This window comes from Rhinolophus ferrumequinum, chromosome X (genome assembly GCF_004115265.2).
Source record: "Rhinolophus ferrumequinum isolate MPI-CBG mRhiFer1 chromosome X, mRhiFer1_v1.p, whole genome shotgun sequence".
NCBI classification, from domain to species: domain Eukaryota; kingdom Metazoa; phylum Chordata; class Mammalia; order Chiroptera; family Rhinolophidae; genus Rhinolophus; species Rhinolophus ferrumequinum.
In genome coordinates, this window is record NC_046284.1 from 26378013 (window position 1) to 26398217 (window position 20205).

A 20205-nucleotide genomic window follows, 5' to 3' on the forward strand; every position below is an offset into this window, starting at 1 on the left:
CGCCTCTAGAAAATTGTCCATTTCTTCCAAATTGTCAAATTTGTTGGCATATAGTTGCTCATAGTAACTTCTTAAAACTTTTTGTATTTCTGCAGTGTCCGTTGTCACTTCTCCTCTTTCATTTCTGACTTTATTAATTTGGGTCCTCTCTCTCTTTTTTTAAATGAGTCTGGCTAAAGGTTTGTCAATTTTGTGTATCTTCTCTAAGAACCAACTCTTGGATTCATTGATCTTTTGTATTGTTTTTCTGGTTTCTATTTCATTTATTTCTGCTCTGATCTTTATTATCTCCTTCCTTGTGCTCCCTTTGGGCTTATTTTGCTGTTCTTTTTCCAGATCCCTTAAGTGTGAAGATAAATTGTTGATTAGTGATGTTTCTTGTTTCTTTAGGTAGGCCTGCAAAGCTATGAATTTCCCTCTTAGGACTGCTTCCGCGGCATCCCATAGATTTTGGGTTGTCGTGTTTTCATTTTCGTTTGTCTCGAGATATCTTTTGATTTCTTCCTTGATCTCCTGCTTGACCCATTCATTATTTAGTAATAAGTTATTCAGCCTCCATGAATTGGTGTGTCTTCCAGTTTTTTTCCTGTAGTTCATTTCTAATTTCATAGCACTGTGATCAGAGAAGACAATTGGTATGATTTCAATTTTCTTAAATTTATCAAGACTTGTTTTGTGGCCTAACATATGGTCTATCTTGGAAAATCTTCCATGTGTGCTTGAGAAAAACGTGTATTTTGCAGCATTGGGGTGAAATGTTCTGAAAATATCGATTAGATCCAAGTGGTCCAATGTATCATTTAAGGCTGTTGTTTCCATATTGATTTTCTGTCTGGAAGACCTGTCCCTTGTTGTCAGAGGTGTGTTGAAGTCCCCTACTATGATAGTGTTACTGTTGATCTCTGTCTTTATGTCAGTCAGTACCTGTTTTATATATTTAGGTGCTCCTATGTTGGGTGCATAGATGTTTACTAGGGTTATGTCCTCTTGTCGGATTGATCCCATTATTATTATATACTGCCCATCTTTATCTTTTAATATGTTCTTCATTTTAAACTCTATTTTGTCAGATATAAGTATTGCAACTCCAGCTTTTTACTCATTTCCATTTGCATGAAATATCTTACTCCAACCCTTCACTTTCAGCCTGTGTGTGTCTTTTGTTCTGAGGTGAGTCTTTTGTATACAGCATATACAAGGGTCTTGCTTTCTTATCCACTCAGCCACCCTATGTCTCTTGATTGGAGCATTTAATCCGTTTACATTTAAAGTGATTATTGATAGGTACATAGTTATTGCCATTTTTAAATTTGTAGTTAGGTTGTTTTGATCTTTCTTCTATTTACAGAAGTCCTTTTAGTATTTCTTGCAATGCTGGCTTGGTGGTAATAAATTCCTTTAGCTTATTTTTTTCTGGAAAGCTCTTTATCTCTCCATCAACTTTAAATGATAGCCTTGCTGGATAAAGCAATCTAGGTTGTAGGCCTTTGTTTTCCATCACTTTGAGTATCTCCTGCCACTCCCTCCTGGCCTTCAATGTTTCTGTAGAAAAGTCATTTGATAGTCTTATGGGCGTTCCCTTTTATGTAACCCTCTGTCTTTCTCTTGCTGCTTTTAGGATTCTCTCTTTGACTTTAAGCTTTGCCATTTTCACTATAATGTGTGTTGGTGTGGACCTCTTTGGGTTTATCCTGGTTGGAACTCTCGGCACTTTCTGGGTTAGCATGTCGGTTTTCTTCACCAGGTTAGAGAAGCTTTTGGTCATTTTTACTTCAAATGTGTTCTCGATCCCTTGTCCTTCTCTTCACCTTCTGGTATTCCTATGATGTGCATGATGTTGTGCTTGATATTATCCCACAGGTCTCTTATTCCATTTTCATTGTTTTTTAATCTTTTTTCTTTTTGCTGTTCTGCTTGCGTGATCTCTGCTAACTTGTGTTCTAAATTGCGGTTTCGATCCTCTGCCTCATTTAACCTGCTGGTAATTCCTTCAAGTGTGTTCTTTATTTCAATTATTGTATTCTTTAGTTCTAACTGGTTGTCCTTCATGATTTCTGTATCCTTCTTTATGCTGTCACTAAGCTCCTTAAACATTCTTATCATTAGTGTTCTGAAGTCTATCTCTGATAGGTTGGTTGACTCTGTTTCATTTGGTTCCAATTCTGAGGGTTTCTTCTGTTCTTTTATTTGGGACATGTTTCTTTGTTTCCTCATTCTGGCTGACTCTCTGTGTTACCTTTGATGTATTAGGTAGATCCCCTGGGGTTCTCAGTCTTTGCTGGGTGGTCTTATGTAGTATTTGTCCTTTATATCTGACTTGCACCACTTCCCTATTCTCCTGTGCGTGTGCTCTAAAAGCGACCCTTGTGTTGTGTGTATTGTCCTGTTAAAGCTGAGCTTTAATTGCTTTTGGTTTGTCAGTAGATGGGATTGATGCCTAGGCTGACTAGTTGTGAGAATTGGCTATGCCCACAGTGGATAAGCTGCTGTGAGAGGGATGACTACTTGGATGAGGGTTGGCCACTAAGGGCTTTTGCACCTGTACAGAATTCCTTCTGGGTGTGTCACTTGTAGGTCAAAGCTGATAATACTCTAGTCTGGTCTGGAGTGGGCCACTGGGTGTCTGGAATATTGTGCCTCTTGGCCTCTGCTCATTTTTTAATTGAATTGTTTGTTTTGTTTTTTTCTATGAGGTCCTTATATATTTTGGATATTAGCCCCTTATAGGAGGAGTTGTTTGCAAAAATCTCCAATTCGTTTGGTTGCCTCTTTATTTTGTCGAGGTTGTCTTTTGCTGTGCAGAAGCTTTTTAGATTGATATAGTCCCATTCATTTATTTTAGCTCTTACTTCCCTTGCCTTTGGAGTCAAATTCATAAAATGCTCTTTCAACCCAAGTTCCATAAGTTTCGTACCTATGTTTTCTTCTACACAGTTTATTGTGTCAGGTCTTATGCTAAAGTCTGTGATCCATTTTGAATTAATTTTGGTACATGGTGCCAGATAGCAGTCCAGTTTCATTCTTTTGCACATGGCTTTCCAATTCTCCCAGCACCATTTATTGAAGAGTCTGTCTTTCCTCCATTGTATGTTTTCAGCTTCTTTGTCAAAAATTATCTGTCCATATTTGTGTGGTTTTATTTCTGGGTTCTCAATTCTATTCCATTGGTCTATGTGTCTGTTTTTCTGCCAATACCATGCTGTTTTGATTATTGTAGCCCTGTAGTACAAGCTAAAGTCAGGGAGTGTGATACCTCCGGTATTGTTCTTCTTTCTTAAGATTGCTTTGGCTATTCGGGGTCTTTTGTGGTTCCAAACAAATCTGATGATTTTTTGTTCTATTTCTTTAAAAAATGCCATTGGGATTTTGACGGGGATTGCATTAAATCTGTATATTGCTTAGGGTAATATGGCCATTTTAACTATGCTGATTCTTCCAATCCATGAGCACGGAATGTCTTTCCATTTCTTTGTGTCTTCTTCAATTTCTTTCAAAAATGTCTTATAGTTTTCAGCAGAGAGGTCCTTCACATCCTTGGTTAAGTTTATTGCTAGGTATTTTATTCTTTTTGCTGCAATTGCAAAAGGAATTGTTTTTTGTATTTCATTTTCTGAGATATTGTTGTTTGTATATAGGAATGCAATGGACTTTTGTACATTGATTTTGTAGCCAGCAAATTAACTGTATTTGTGGATTGTTTCTAATACCTTTTTGGTGGAGTCTTTAGGGTTTTCTATATATAGCATCATGTCATCTGCAAAGAATGGTAATTTAACTTCTTCATTCCCAATGTGGATGCCTTTTCTTTCTTTCTCTTGCCTGATTGCTCTGGTAAGGATTTCCAACACTATGTTGAATAGCAGAGGTGATAAGGGACAGCCCTGTCGTGTTCCTGAACATAGAGCAAAGGGCTTCAGTTTTTCACCAATAATTATGAGATTAGCTGAGGGCTTGTCATATGTGGCCTTTATTATGTTAAGGTATTTTCCTTCTGTACTGATTTTATTAAGTGTTTTAATCATAAATGGATGTTGTATCTTGTCAAATGCTTTTTCTGCATCAACTGATATAATCATATGATTTTTGTCCTTTATTTTGTTTATGTGATGTATCACATTGATGGATTTGCGGATGTTGAACCATCCTTGTGCCCCGGGGATGAAACCCACTTGGTCGTGATAAACGATGTTTTTAATGCATTGTTGTATTCGATTTGCTAGAATTTTTAGAATTTTTGCATTTGTATTCATCAGAAATATTGGTCTGTAGTTTTCTTTTTTTGTATTGTCCTTACCAGGTTTTGGTATCAGGGTAATTTTGGCCTCATAAAATGAGTTAGGGAGTACTATCTCTTCTTCAATTATTTTGGAAGAGTTTGAGCAGGATTGGTATTAGATCCTCTTTGAAGGTTTGGTAGAATTCACTAGTGAAGCCATCTGGTCCCGGGCTTTTGCTTTTGGAAAGGTTTTGGATGACCGATTCAATTTCATTTCTGGTGATCGGTCTGTTTGGATTTTCCAGTTCTGCATGTTTCAGCCTAGGATGGCTATATGTTTCTAAGAACTTGTCCATTTCTTCTAGATTATTGAAATTGGTGGCATATAGTCCTTCATAGTATTCTTGGATGATCCTTTGTATTTCTGTGGTGTCCGTGATAACTTCCCCGTTTTCATTTCTGATTTTGTTAATTAGTGTCTTCTCCCTTTTTATCTTAGTGAGTCTAGCCAATGGTTTGTCAATTTTGTTAATCTTTTCAAAGAACCAGCTCTTTGTCACATTAATTTCTTCTATTGTCTTTTGGTTCTCTATTTCATTTAGTTCTGCTCTGATTTTTGTCATTTCCTTTCTTCTGCTGACCTTGGGTTTCACTTGTTCTTCTTTTTCTAGTTCTTTAAAGTGTAACATGAGGTTATTTATTTGGGATTTTTCTTGTTTCTTGAGATAGGCCTGTAATGATATAAATTTCCCTCTTAAAACTGCTTTTACTGCATTCCCGAAATTTTGGTAGGATGTATTTTCATTGTCATTTGTTTCTATGCATCTTTTGATCTCTCCTCTAATTTCTTCTTTGACCCAGTAGTTCCTTAAATGTATGTTGTTTAATCTCCATGTATTTGTGTTTTTTCCTGCTTTCTTTTTGCAGTTGATATCCAATTTCAAAGCCGTGTGATCAGAGAATATGCTTGGTATGATTTCAATCTTAAATTTGCTGAGGCTGATTTTATGTCCCAATATATGGTCTGTCCTTGAGAATGTTCTGTGTACACTAGAAAAGAATGGATAGTCTGATGTTTTAGGATGAAGTGTTCTCTATATGTCAATTATGTCCATTTCATCTAATGTGTCATTTAGGGCTGCTATTTCGTTATTTATTTTCTGTTTGGATGATCTATCCATAGCTGTCAGTGATGTATTTATGTCCCCTAGTATAATTGTGTTTTGGTCAATTTCTCCCTTTAGTTCTGTTAGTAGTTGCTTGGTATATTTCGGTGCTTCCTGATTGGGGGCATAAATATTGATGACTGTTATGTCTTCTTGTTGTATAGTCCCCTTTACCATTATGAAATGTCCATCTTTGTCTCTTGTTATCTTTTTCACCCTGAATTCTGTTTCATCTGATATCATTATGGCTACACCTGATTTTCTCTGGGTACCATTTGCTTGGAGTGTCAATTTCCACCCTTTCACTTTGAGTCTATGCTTGTCCTTGTAGCTGAGATGTGTCTCTTGGAGACAGCATATGGTTGGGTTTAGTTTTTTGATCCAATCTTCTACTCTGTGCCTTTTTATTGGTGATTTCAGTGCATTTACATTTAAGGTGATTATTGATATGTGAGGATTTCCTGTCATTCTATCTTTAGTTTTCTGGTAAGGCTGTGTCTCCATTGTTTCTTTGCCTTTTTGTTGTTGTCTATTATTTCTGTGTGGTGGTATTCTATGATGTTTCCCTCTATTTCTTCTTTTACTACAGTATGTATTTCAGTTCTGGATTTTTCTTGAGTGGTTACCCTTAAGTTTAAGTAAAAGAAAGTTTGATATTTAGAGTATTCCAGTTTCTGTGGCACGCTTACTTTCTCCATTCCCAAATTCCAGTTCAGGCTTTTACTCTCCCCCTTTTTATATTTTGGTTGTCACAAATTGTCCCTGTTGTTGGTGGTCGAATAGCCTCCTTTAGTATTTCTTGTGGTGCGGGTCGTGTATTAGAAAATTCTCTCAGCTTCTGTATGTCTGGAAAGGTGTTTATTCCTCCTTCACATCTAAAGGATATGTTTGCTGGATACATTATTCTTGGCTCATAATTTCTCTCTTTCAATAGTTTGGATATTTGGTTCCACTCCCTCCTGGCTTGTAGAGTTTCTGCTGAAAAATCTGATGATAATCTAATGGGCTTTCCTTTGTAGGTTACCGTCTTCTTTTCCCTGGCTGCCTTGAGGATTCTCTCTTTGTCGTTGATTTTAGACAGCTTCAATACAATGTGCCTTGGAGAAGGCCTGTTGGGATTGAGGTAATTAGGTGTTCTATTTGCTTCTTGGATTCAAGGATCCAGTTCTTTTACAAGTTTGGAATGTTCTCATCGACGATTTTTTGTATGTACTCTCTGTATTCTTCTCCCTGTTCCCTTCTCCCTTTCTTCTCCTTCTGGTATGCGCATTATTCTTATATTGCTCTTTCTGATGGAGTGTGAAAGTTCTCATAGAGTTCTTTCATTTCTTTTAAGTCGCAAATCTCTCTTTCCATCCGCATCATTTCAAGATTTCCATCTTCAATGTCACTGATTATTTCCTCAATCTGGTCAGCTCTATTACCTCAGCTGGGTATTTCATTCTTCATTTCTTTTATTGAGTTCTTAATGTCCAGAAATTCCATTTGGTTCTTTTTTAAAATTTCAATCCCTTTCCTAAAATGTTCGTTTTGTTCTTTGATTGTGTTTGTGAGTTCATTAAACTTCCTGTCTGTGTTTTGTTGCATCTCGTTGACTTTTTTAAGGACTACAATTTTGTATTTTCTGTCATTTAAGTCACAGATTTCCATGTAGTTAAGTTCTTTTTCTGGAGACTTTTGATTTTCTTTCTGAGTTGCCTTGTTACCTTAGTTTTCATGGCATTTAGTGTATTATTATTTCTCTTCCTTGGTATCCACAGGAGAGGGTTCTGCAACAGGTTTGTAGGAAGAGGTCTTTGCTTTCCAGTGGGTGTTCATAAAATGCTTTATTTTCTTTCCAATTGTAGCCTTTTATTCTCTCTCACGCTGTAGTGTTATATTTTCTCTGCACTGTTCTGGCTTCTCACACATTGGAGGGAATTCCCTGGACGATGGGCTTCTCCTCTGTGAGCAAGATGCCTGGGTCTCAGGGCATCGCCTTCTTTTGGGATATGGAGAGCTTTTGAAGTTCCGAAATTCTTCCTGCACCAGATTCAGGGCTTGTGTGTTTCAGCGGCACTGTTTACCTCATTGGGAACAGCCCAGATAGGTGGGAGTGGGGGCGGGGTGGGCTGTGAGAGGTGGCTGTGAGCAATTCCAGTGACCACCAACATAGGCTGTCCTGCACCCAAGGCTCCCTGCCCTTTGCTGGAACTAGCTGGGCTGCGAGTCCGTGGCTGCAGCCAAGTTCTCAGAACTGCAAATATTCTGTTCTTTTAATCTGACACTGCTACCATTCTGCGTCTAGCACTGAGAGGGTGAGGGGTGGGCTAGCTCTGGGAGGCTATGGAGGGGTCGGCTAGGCTTCGTGCCTAAGCCTTGCATCCTCTGCTTGGCAGTGAGTACTTAAACCTCCATTTTCACTCTTTTTCCTTAAGTCTTTCCTCCGAGGCCTCTGCCCTGAGCGTTGGGTTCAGCTATATTATATGCTGATCCCTCAGGCGGGACTATGGTTCATAAGGGGTGGTCTAGCAGTCTGAATTCTTCCCTCTCCTATGGCTGCCGCAGCTCCAGAATGCAGGGAGCTCAGAGCCCCGAGCTCTGTCTGCGTACTGCACCCACGCCGCCCGTGTCTCCGCACTTCCCGCTTCCCACCTCCCCTGCTCGCCCAAATTGCCTACCTTTAGATTATTGCCATTGCACGTCTCTTAGTCTTGCCTGTCTGCTGCGCAGGGAGTCCTTTTTGGAATTACAGTTGTTCAATTTGTTGTAAATTCCAGGGGCGATTTCAAGAGGCTCACCTCATACCCCATTTCTATGATGTCATCTCCTACTGTATACCAGCAACTTTCAAATATACAATACAGTATTGTTATCTCTAGTCGCAGTGTTGCACATTACATGTGTTATCTTTATGCATTATCTTTATATCTGATTTTAAATTTAGGAACGTTTGGTACATACCTACTTGTATCCTGCTTTTCCACTTAATGTTACATCTTGGCCTTTTTCCATATCAGCATTCTTCAGCAACATTATTTGTAAAAGTTGCATAATATCTTATCCATGTAAATGTACAATGTGTTTACCCACATTCCAGTTCTGAAGGCTATTGTAGAGTGTTTCCAGTTTTTTGTCTAATGAACAATGCTGGGGTTAACCTCCATGGACTTACACTTTTGTGCTCCTCTAGGATCATTCCCTAGAAGTGGAATTACTGCTATGAATGTTTCCAGGTTCCTGATACATATTGCCATATGACTTCTAGAAAGGTGACACTCATTCACCCTTTGACAAGCAGCCGAGATGCATGTTTTCGCTCACCTTTGCCACCACTAGAGTTGTAGATGACACAGACTTTTGAGTCCCAGCCATTAGGCTAGGTGCTGGGGATACCATAGTAAAGAAATGAAAAAAAAAAAGAAGAAGAAGAAGAAGGTGGTCTGTGCCTCCGCTGAATTCCTGACCTGGTGAGAGAGAGTGACTTTGTTAAAAAGAATGTATAATTACAAACTGTGATGCGTGCTCTGGAGGAGAGGAGGTGTGATGAGAATGTAGCACAAGAGGAGTTGGCTCTGTAGTGGGAGGGAACAGAGAGCAGTCAAGGACAGACGTCTCACGTGCATGTGGCTGAAGCCAAGAGAATGGAGGTGGCAGGATATGGGAGGAGGCTGGAGTTCAATGACACTCAGACCTGCTGGGCCTTGTAGGTCCTGGTAAGAACTCCAGGAAGCCACTGAATGGTTTTAAACAGAGTGTTGATGTGATCAAATTTGCCTTTTGTGCATCAATTAAATTTTTTTTAAGTTTATTGGGATGACAATTGTTAGTAAAGTTACATAGATTTCAGGTGTACAGTTCTGTAATACATCATTTATATCTCACATTGTGTGTTCACCACCCAGAGTCAGTTCTCCTTCCATCAGCATATATTTGATCCCATTTACCCTCATTGATTCAATTAATTAAAAATTAAATTGTGGGGAAAAAAGGAACAACATTTACCATATTTTAAAGTGTATGGTTCAGTAGTGTGACGTATATTCACAATGTTGTACAACAGATCCCCAAAACATTTTCATCTCGCATAACTACAACTCCACACCCATTAAACAACTTACTGTTACCCCTCTCCCCAGCCCAATAACCACCATTCTACTTTCTGTGTCTATGAATTTGAGTACTACTTTAGATACCTCATGTAAGTAGAATCAGACAGTATTTATCTTTTTGTGACTGGCTGGCTTATTTCATTCATGTTCTCAAGTTTCATTCATCTTGTAGCATATGTCAGAATTTCCTTCACTTTTAAGTCTGAATAACATCCCATTTTATGCATGTACCATATTTTGTTTCTCCATTCATCCATCAATGGACACTTGGGTTGCTTCCACATTTTAGCTATTGTGAATAATGCTGTTATGAACATGGATGTGCAAATATCTGTTCAAGTTCCTGCTTTCAATTCTGTTGGATAAATACCCAGAAGTGGGATTGCTGGATCATATGGTAGCTCTATTTTAATTTTTTGAGGAACCTTGAGAATCGCTTTAAAAAAGCAAATTCAACAAGGCTGATTTTGTTGCCTACAAAACAATAGAAAACAGTACTGGATGGCTGTTAAAAGCTATTTCCTTCTTAGACTATGTCAGTATAACTTACTAAGTACACACATGTGAATGCCTCTAAAGTTAATAGAGCTCAGTATGAATAGTTAAATGTATACACATTTCAGGAACACCTATTGTTTACAGACTTTACGTGCTTTGACCAAATATTGTTGAGCACTTGCTCTCTGCAAGACATCATTGGGAAACCCAAAATATGCCCAGCTTGGTTTCCACTCTCTCAAAGCCTCTAGTCCCAGAGGGTCAGTAACACCCTTTGATGTTTAGTATGTTAAAATAGTGGTACAAAGGGATGGTTCTAAATGTTCGGGTAGACAGAAGTCATGGAGAAAGGCTTCCTGGAGGAAGTGACATTTGGGTTTGATAGAATATGGGCAGGTAGAGTGGTAGGGGCTAGACAGTTCCAGGTGGTTGGCAGAAACTGAGCCAAGTGGTGTGTCCATGAGTTTAGGGAAGTGGAGGGCATGAGGTCGAGAGTGGGCAATTTGGCCAGAGAGCTGAGTGGAAGAGACTAAAGAGAGCTTTAAAACCAGGCTGAAGAACTGGAACTTCTTGGTAAGTAGGGGTGAGGGACCTGGACGAGTTTTGATTATGGGAGTGGCATCAAAGCAGTGCATTGGGAAGATTAGTTTGGCAGTGATGTATGTAGGATCAACTGAAAGGGGGCAGCTGAGAAATTAGAAAGGGATTAAAAGGGATACCATAAGCCTAAGGTAATGACGGTTTGAATTTGCAGGTGGGGAGAGAAAAGCAGGCAATGGAAAGAAGGGGCCAGATAGGAGACTGTGAATGACCTGAACTTGGCCCCTTTTCCATAGATGTCCCATCATACCTTTTCTCCCCTCCCCTCTACTTCTCCTCCCTTTTTCTTCCCTCCCTACCTCGTTTCCTTCCTCCTTCTTTAAAAATATATTTATGCCTTATTTTATGATGATGAGTCTTACTTGTTTGGGTTTCCTTTAGAACCTTGCATAGTGGCCTATACTTAGCAGGTGCTCTATAAACATTTGCTGAATTGCAATTGGTGGGTGATTAGAAATGTGGCAGGGGCCAAAAATAACCAAGGGTTCAAGCCTGGGTGGTAAGAGAGAAAATGCCAGGAGAAGTTGGTCAAGTTCAAAGTCAGCTTGAATTTGAGCTCCTGACAGGTTATCCAGCTGACTTAAAATGTTGGGATGCAGCTTGAAAAGAGAGGATTTTTAGGGAACAGCCCCACCTTCACCCCCACTCCAGCTGGGGAGATATTGGCTGTGTTTAAGGGTCAATTTTTGGTCTGGGGTCATATTCTGGTCTGCCACTAGCCTGTGTTTTTCACCTATACGAATGGGATAATGGGTTACTTTATAAGGTAGTTGTCAAGGCGAAAGGTGAGGTAAAATGTATTAGTACACCACCTGAGATAAATAATAGCTATTGTTATTAGTTATTACTATTATTAAGGTAAGGGGAAGGAGCATAAATCACGTCAGTCCTGAGTAAAGCCATCCATGGTTTCCTGTTGCATATTGAATGAAAGGCAGCCTCTTTCCTCGGGCTCCACAGGACTGAGTAATCAGGTTCCTGCCCATCTCTCACCCAACATGCCACCTCGGCCACACTGTGTTCTGCCAAGCTGCCCCTGAACATGGCAAGATGCTTTACTCCCTTAGGGCCTTTGTATTTGCTCTTCCTTTTGCTGGGAAGGTTCTTTGCCAGATCTTGTAGAGCTCGCTTTTTTGGTGGGGTGTGTGTGTGTGTGTGTGTGTGTGTGTGTGTGTGTGTGTGCATACATGCTGTGTAATCATTCATATTAAACTTAAGTGATCTTAAGTCCCTCAATGTCCCCTCTGACCCTGACTTTGCCCACGAGAACAATGAGATTGGACTAGATCATCACTAAGTTTCTCTCCCTAACACTCTGTGAGCCTACTGTGGCAGTGTGTGGTTTTAGATTATTAGACTACACTAAGAACCAGGTCTTCAATTTGGCCTGCAGCCAGAAAGGCCCTAAGAGTTCTCCTGGGACAGCAGATGGGGATGCAGTTTCTAACCTCTGGAAAGGTGGTCACTGAGGCTGCTCAGCCACATTGCCTGCCGCTGTGTAAAAACTTGGGTGTCAGTCTTCATCCACTGGGAGGAATCACTCTTCCCCCCACCAAAACAAAACAAAACAAAAAAAAACCCAAAACAAAAAACAAACACCTTCTTCTGCCAAAGCTTTGGGTGGGGCTAGAAACACTTTTCATGAAAACACTGAATCAGCACATTCATCAGGGTTAAGTTCACAGTTGGAACTGGAAGAGGGCTCTGGTTGAGAAGAAACCTCCAGCTGAGGTCCCTTCAGTCTCAAAGGGAATGGAATCAGAATGTGCAAATTCGTAGTGGAGATGGCAGGGGAACAAAGGCACCACACTCAAGTTAGGGGTTTCCTCTTAAAGTGCTAGAGTTCATATTAGAGCAAAAAAAAGTATTAAATTTATGAACTTCGTCACCCCAAGAGGTAATGAAAGTTCAAAACTGGTTGTCAAAAATTGCAAAATGAATAATGTGAAAACAGGATCTTTGGGGGGCATATTGAAACTACTGAGGCTATGTTGGCAAGGATAACTGGGTTCTTCCAAAATGTGTAATGTTGAGGTGTGTCAGATTTCTGGGCCTGGAGTGCTCATGGATCTGACCTAGTGTGACATTTACATGCATTAGGCATCAACATCCTTTCTCCTAACAGTGCCATTTTGTTGCCTGAATTCCTCGAGTTAAAATGAGGATCCTTGGCTGGCCTCCAAAAACACTGTGACTTCTTCATTAGCCTCTGAAAATACGTGGCTGTTTCTCCTCTCCAAGGGCAAATATATTGATAATTCCTGAGGTTTCCCTGTAAGACAGGAAATGACAGTGCAGGCATAGCTGTGGGGACTTCAGCAGTCAAGGGGGACTCAGGGACATAAGCCTCCCTCCTCAGTTCTTCCTCATCAAGATCACACTTTGATTTTTCACACAACATATATTTATTCAGAAAAATTTGCAATAAATTATAATAAAAAAGATGACACAAAATACAGGATCCCACTAGCAGCTTTGCTTAGTGACCAAGACATTTTGGGGAAATATAACAAACAACTACAGAATAAGAATCAGAAAACAGTGAAAGGGAGACTAATGCAGTATCACATGAGTTTGAACTGTTTCTTCCCTAAAACTGTAGATGCAGAATCCTTCTCTACCAGCTGAGTCTGAAGCCCCTACTTCAGAAATGCTATGGAGTAGTACATTAGAGGTACTTAGAAATTAGAAGTTGGGGTGCTGGAGGAGGCACAGTAGGGAGGCATCTCTCTTATGTCTGCTCTATTTCTTGTCTCCCGTACCTAGAGATTGTCTAAAACCCTCAACCCTGTGTACATCTCAGGACCAGAGCTGAAAAAAGGTTGAGGCAGTAAACCAAAATAGTGTATGTGTCTTGTGAAGAAGGAGCTAGGATGCTGCACAGAGCCCCCACTAACCATATCCTTGATCACCCAAAGATCCCAGGTTGGCAACATACTAGAAAATGTGCCTAGGATAGGCATCGCCCTGTCTTTGTGTGGTAACATTGCCCCAGCTTCTATAATCTGCTTCTCTGGTGATCACTTTCTGGCCTAAGGGAGACAAGTGTTCTGCTCATCATCTTCCATTGACTAAGTCAACACCCAGTGCCCTAACCTATCAGATCTGCAGCTACTTGGCACCAATAACTTGACTCCTAGTTCCAAAACTCCCAGTCAGGAAAGGGTTTAATCAGTCTATCACAGGATATGTACCTTTTCTTCCCCCAAAGAACTCAACTTATAAGAGACAGGGAAACTGGAGAACCATTCAGCTGCAGTGTTTCTCTTGGCTCCCTCCTTTGATGCACTAGAAAAGTCAGGAGTCGATGCCCAACACTGGACACAGTGCCTGTGCGTTAGGCTCCTTGGATTAATGGTAACAGGCAAAAATGAGTTGACCCAGGGTGGTTTTAATGAAAGAAAACCAGGAGGAAGCCAACTGCACCAGGCACTTTTGCAGTCAGTGGCTGGTGGCTGGTTTGCCAACCAACATAGATTAATTTTTTTTAAAAGGCTGCCCCACAGAGCTCAAGTAAATGAAAAGCTCAGAGAGTTGTCTCGGGTGGGAGAGAAAGGTGCTTGGCTGGGCCCACTGCACAGTCTCTCTCACAAGCATTGGACAAAGTACCTGGGAGCCAAAGGGAACTGGATGTTGATCCCAGTCTACTTTGATGAGAGAGGGGGTGATGTCTGCACTTCGTACTTTAGGATACTGGAGAGGAGGTTCCAAGGCCATCTTCAGTACTCTTGCTGGGGGAAGGAACAGTAAGTATCTCTAGAAAGTCCTGCTTGAGGTGCAGACTTGCTTTTTGACTGGTACAAGTGTTGCTCCAGAGATGGATTTTTAAGTAGGGGTGGCTCCCATAGACACCCAAGATTAGCTCTTGGGTAAAATTTGAATAAGAGAAAGGGATGGTAGGAAGCAGGACCCATCAAACATGAATATTCTCACTCCTGAAATACTCAAAACACTTCCACTCTGTGATTCTATCACATCAGTGGGATGTCATCTCAAATAGTCCCTAAAGTTCTGCTACTAAATGTAGTCTGAGACAAGAGAATACGGCACAGACCCATGAAAAGGCCAATGTTACAGAGACATACAAACACCACTGTAGTAAAAATGCACAAACGCATGTACAACCATATGTAGACAGTTAACTCACTGCTGGGGACACCCAAGGAGTCACTAGACTCACCTAGATCTCCTTTAATGTGATAGTAGTAGTGAAGTGAGTGCAAACGGGTGATACGGGGAAGGGGGCAAAAGTGCTTGAGAGGAAGGACCACACACAAGTCTGAGCTACAGCAAGTAGTGCTTATAGGCCTAGAACGGGAACATCTCAGAATCTAGGCCTAGGGTACTAAGGACAATCATGACAGCTAGGCAGAGGCAACAAACACATCCCCAGGTAAAGGAGTGTAAATACAGATCTCTTGCCTTATAAAGAGAGAACACAAAAACACCAAAATATGGAAACTTTGGCTTGGCAATATAAGTCTAAAAGTATTTTGCTGTGTAGGATATGGTAAGGGAGGGATTAGGAAACTCTCTTCCTTTTGCTTTAGAAACAACTTTTTCATACCAACAGCCTCAAAATTCTGCAATAGACCCTTCCTGTGGCATGACTTTGCAAATCATTCTAAAATACTTGGTGCCGGAGATCTTCCACCTCTAGAATCTCAGAGAGTAGTTAAGAGAAAAAGGCTTATTAGTCTTCATCGCTCCCAAGCAGGAAACCCAGAAGGAATTGGATAGCACGCTGGCGGTCACTTGGAGTCTGTCTTGCCATCAGATTGGGTGGAGGCCTTAGGAGAAGACTTGTGAAGAGAGTAGCTAGAGGACAAGAGAAAGAAAAGGAGGAAAACCCCTTGTCAGACACAATCTAAGCAAAGCTTCAGGGAGGGATTAGGGTGGGGAGCCAGGAGATGAAGGCAGTGGGAGGAGGAAGTGACTGTTCTGTGCCTGGACATTAAGGACAGACAGAATACATTGTGTATACTGTACACAGACTATCTCGATCAACACCCCCTGTGGACATTCTTATGAGCTACTCTTACCGATCATGTTGGCGCTGACATTGTTGTATTCTGAGGATTTTAAGAGCTCTCGAAGGAATGACATCAAGTAACGAAAGACATTTCTATGGCATCTTGGAAGCTGGGAAATCACCTATTTTTTAAAAAGGAGGTAGGCAGTGAGAATAGGTGGAAGAAGGGAGTAAGAGCAGGTTACAGCTGCCAGAAAAGTAGTTTATAATCCAACCCTTACAGAACCCCATTTATCTGTCCCAACCCTTATTGATTTACTCATAACCAACGCAGTAACTGCCAAATGATAACTTCCAAGTCAGAATGGTCATACCGTTTGGCCCCTCTCGACTCAATGACCAGGCTATGCCATCATCACATATTCACATGCACACCCCACCTCACAAGTAGGTCAGTGTTAATCTGGTCTTTTCCCATCTCCCTATGATGGGAAAATGCCAAGTACCCACAGCATCTGTGAAGCTGAATAATTTTCTCTGCAATTTCATTTAGCATGGATGGGAGCTCCTCCTGATACTCACTAGCCTGATTCGGAGGTATTCTCAGTTATTGTAATACCAAGACGACAAAAAGAAGAAAGGCTCACAAATAATGTCAGTCAGAATCCCATGTGTGATCAGCTTCAGCAATCTTACCCCAGAGTAAAGGTATCTACCCTACTCCATAGGCCAACTGGAAGAGGGTGCCAAATATAATAGGAAAAAACACAACCTAAAATTCAAGGGTCCCAACTCTCAATGCTGGTGTCCTGCCATGAAAAACAGATCCAGACCCATCCTACCACATAGCTGGCTGCCCACTTGGCTTTGTAAAATTGATGACTTCTCTATGGGGGAACCTGCCCCCAAAACATGCTTAGAGTAATAAAACTCACCTGTCGACAGACCCGGGGATCCTGAGCAGAGTCGAGGCATCGCTGATACAGCTCGTAACAGATGACAGGCTCTGGCAGGGCTTCCAGGAAAATGAGCAGTGCTTCAGCCACAGAGTGATTACTGCCAGCTGGATGGACTTAAGTCAAGGGAAAGGAGCTCCAGGAAAAAGGATGCACAGACACCTGATTTGCTTCTCTCCTCAAGCTCCCTCAGTGACTATTTTCTTTTTCTTATTCAGGGCACATTGACCATAATCAGGGTTTGGTATTTTATTGGTCCAGGTTCACTGCAGCTGAGGTGTCACAGAATCGATTAGACCCTTGGGAGGTTTGGCCCAACTTGAGAGTCAGAGGAATATAGCCTGCAGAATGACAATCCACACTGAACCTGTCCTGTAAACTAGTCACTGATGTTTCCCATCCTCCGCCCTGCCCAAGTGACAGGACATGTGGTGGCAGGAGTGATCAATCGCCTGAAGCAGAACAGTACCAGTGCTGTGGGTCCTAGGTTTCATGCTTATTAAAAGTTGTTGTTACTCACTCCTTGATTCCTTTCAGTAAGAGAGAGAGGTCAAAAGTTCCCAAAAGAAACTGAGAAATAACTATCTAGTCAATGATTACCTTATAATAAAAGACAGTTATGAAGAAAAAGATGGAAGCACAAAAATGAAATGTAGGTGGAAGAAGAGCTTGGCCCAGTATTCATTCAGTTTCTTAAGCCTTTGCCGAAAAGGATACGGATTATCTCAGGAATGCTGGTATCCAGACAATCTATGATCTGCTGTAACTCCTCCTGCATTCCAGGAGTTTGGAACAGGTCCTCCTACCAAAGAAATCACAAGGAATGGAATGGGCAAGTTAAAAGTCCTATGGTTCTGAAGACCACCCAGGGATCAGGAGAGCAGCAGGAAGTAAAGGGAAGGGTGGTATGCATATTCATGATTTAGGAATGGAGGTGTGACAATGGTGCCTCTTTTTTATCATCTCTATAATCCGTGTGAAAATTTTTTGCAAACCATAAAATAATCTTCAAAGGTTTTAGCCTGTACTTACTTGATGGCTAGATAGGGAGACCAGGTGTTCCCACTTCTAGCCTCTTGACAAGTAGAAGGCAGAGGTCAAACAGTAGTACCACATTCAAACACTGACACTGGTGTCTCCCACTTCTTGAAAGTTCATGTTTTATGATACTTAGCTTTTATGAAAGACCTATGTTAATACCTATTTTTGTTAACCAAAAGAAATCTGAAGATGTTTTCGCTTATATGAAAAACGGTGAAAAGCTAGAATAGCACTCAGTGTTCGTTTTGCAGCGAGCAGTTCTACAGGCAGCATACATGCCAAGCAGTATGAATGACCCTGCCAAGCTCCTTCCCCAGGAACCACACTCAGCATCTCAGCATCAAGCCACCATAGGTTTGAACTGTGTTGTGAGCATTTCCACTTATTTTGTGCCTTCTGGATTTTACTATATTTTAAAATGTTCCTTTAGGTTTTATATGTTATTCGGTATGATTTGTTAGGTTATTTTTTGGGTCTGGGAACACTCAAACAGTTTTTCATATCAATTAATGATAAATGCTTCTTTGCTTTACACCATTTTGGCTTACAAAACATTTCATAGGAAAGTTCCACTTTTGGATACTGGGAAAGACGTGTACTACAGAATGCTAGGGCAAGAGTAAATGGCATGGTATCTCACTGTGGTTTTTATTTGCATTTCTCTAATGATTAATAATGTTGAGCATTTTTTCATATGTCTGTTGGCCATCTGTATGTCCTCTTTAGAGAAATGTCTCTTCATATCCTCTGCCCATTTTTCAATAGCGTTGTTTGTTTTTTTGTTATTGAGTTGTATGAGGTTTTTATAAATTTTGGATATTACCCCTTATCAGATGTATCATTGGCAAATATCTTCTCCCACTTGGTAGGATGCCTTTTGTTTTATTGATGGTTTCCTTTGCTGTGAAAAAACTTTTTAGAGGCAGATGGATGGCTCAGTTGGTTAGAGCACGAGCTCATAAAAACGGAGCTGCTGGTTCGATTCCCACATGGGCCAGTGAGCTGCGCCCTCCACAACTAGATTGAAGACAACGAGCTGCCACTGAGCTGCTGGTGGGGCGGCTGGATGGCTCAGTTGGTTAGAGTGCAAGCTCTTAACAACAAGGTTGCCAGTTTAATTCCCACAAGGGATGGTGGGCTGCACCCCCTGCAACTAAGATTGAAAACGGCAACTGGATTTGGAGCTGAGCTGCACCCTACACAACTAGATGGAAGGACAACAACTGATGGGCCCTGGAAAAACGCACTGTTCCCCAATATTCCCCAATAAAAATAAAACAAACAAAAAAAAACTTTTTAGTTTGATGTAGTTCCACATGTTTATTTTTTCTTTTGCTTCCCTTGCCCAAGGAGATGTATCAGTAAAAATATTACTAAGGGTAATGTTTGCAAACTTACTTCCAATATTTTCTTCTAGGAGTTTTATGGTTTTGGGTCTTACATTTAAGTCTTTAGTCCACTTTGAATTTATTCTTGTATATGGCATGAGAAGGTAGTCTAGTTTCATTTTTTTGCTCAGGTATCTGTCCAGTTTTCCCAGCACCATTTATTAAATAGATGGTCTTTACCCCAATGTAAATTCTTGCTTCCATTGTTATAAATGACCATATAGGCATGGATTTATTTCTGGACTCTCTATTCTGTTCCATTGATCTATGTGTCTGTTTTTATGCCAGTACCATGGTGTTTTGATTACTGTAGCCTTATAATATGATTTGATGTCAGGTAGCGTGATACCTACCACAGTGAGGTACAACCTCATTCCTGTCAGAATGGCTATCATCAATTAATCAACAAACAACAAGTGCTGGCGAGGATGTGGAGAAAAGGGAACCCTCATGCCCTGTTGGTGGGATTGCAGATTGGTGCAGCCACTATGGAGGTATCTCAAAAAATTGAAAATGTAACTACCTTATGACCCAGCAATTTCACTCCTGAGTATCTATCCAAAGAAATCCAAAACACTAATTCGAAAAACTATATGCACCCCTCTGTTTATTGCGGCACTCTTCACAATAACCAAGTTATGGAAACAACTGAAATGCCCATTGATAGATGATTGGATAAAGAAACTGTGGTACATTTATACAATGGAGTATTAGTCGGCTATAAAAAAGAATGAAATCTTACCATTTACAACAACATGGATGGACATTAAGAACATTATGATAAGTGAAATAAGTCAGATGGAGAAAGACAAATATCACATGATCTCCTTTATATATGGAATCTAAAGAACAGAATAAATGAATAAACAAAACAGAAATAGACTCAGAGACAGAAAAAAACCTGTGGGCTGCTAGATGGGAGGGGGGATGGGACGGGAGAGAAGGTGAAGGGATTAGAAAGAGCAAATGAGTAGACACAATATAGTCATGGGTATATGAAATACACTATGGGGAATATAATCAACAATGTTGTAAAAATTATGTAGGGTGCCAGAGGGTACTAGACTTATCAGGGGGCCCACTTCATAGACTGTATAGATGCCTGACCAATGCACTGTACAACTGAAGCTGAAGTAGAGTAATATTGAAGGTCAACTATAATTTTATATATATACATATACACACACACACACACACACACACACACATACACAGTCACGGGATGTGGAGTATAGATAGCATAAGGAAGACAGTCAATGATATTGTAACCGTTATAT

At 40.6% G+C, this 20205-nt stretch overlaps 1 protein-coding gene across 5 annotated transcripts in view; it reads right to left on the reverse strand.

Annotated features, from left to right (window-relative positions):
* Positions 1-12957: 12957 nt before the first annotated feature.
* Positions 12958-20205, reverse strand: part of OCRL (OCRL inositol polyphosphate-5-phosphatase) — a 72344-nt gene continuing 65096 nt past the window's right edge. For all 5 annotated transcript variants that reach the window (XM_033110990.1, XM_033111007.1, XM_033111002.1 and 2 more), the window contains 4 exons: positions 17217-17301; positions 16479-16606; positions 15614-15725; positions 12958-15389 (listed from right to left, as the gene is read on the reverse strand). In XM_033110990.1, the coding sequence (XP_032966881.1) occupies positions 15265-15389; positions 15614-15725; positions 16479-16606; positions 17217-17301 (450 nt within the window). In that variant the 3' untranslated portion in view covers positions 12958-15264. The remainder of the gene's footprint in view (positions 15390-15613; positions 15726-16478; positions 16607-17216; positions 17302-20205) is intronic.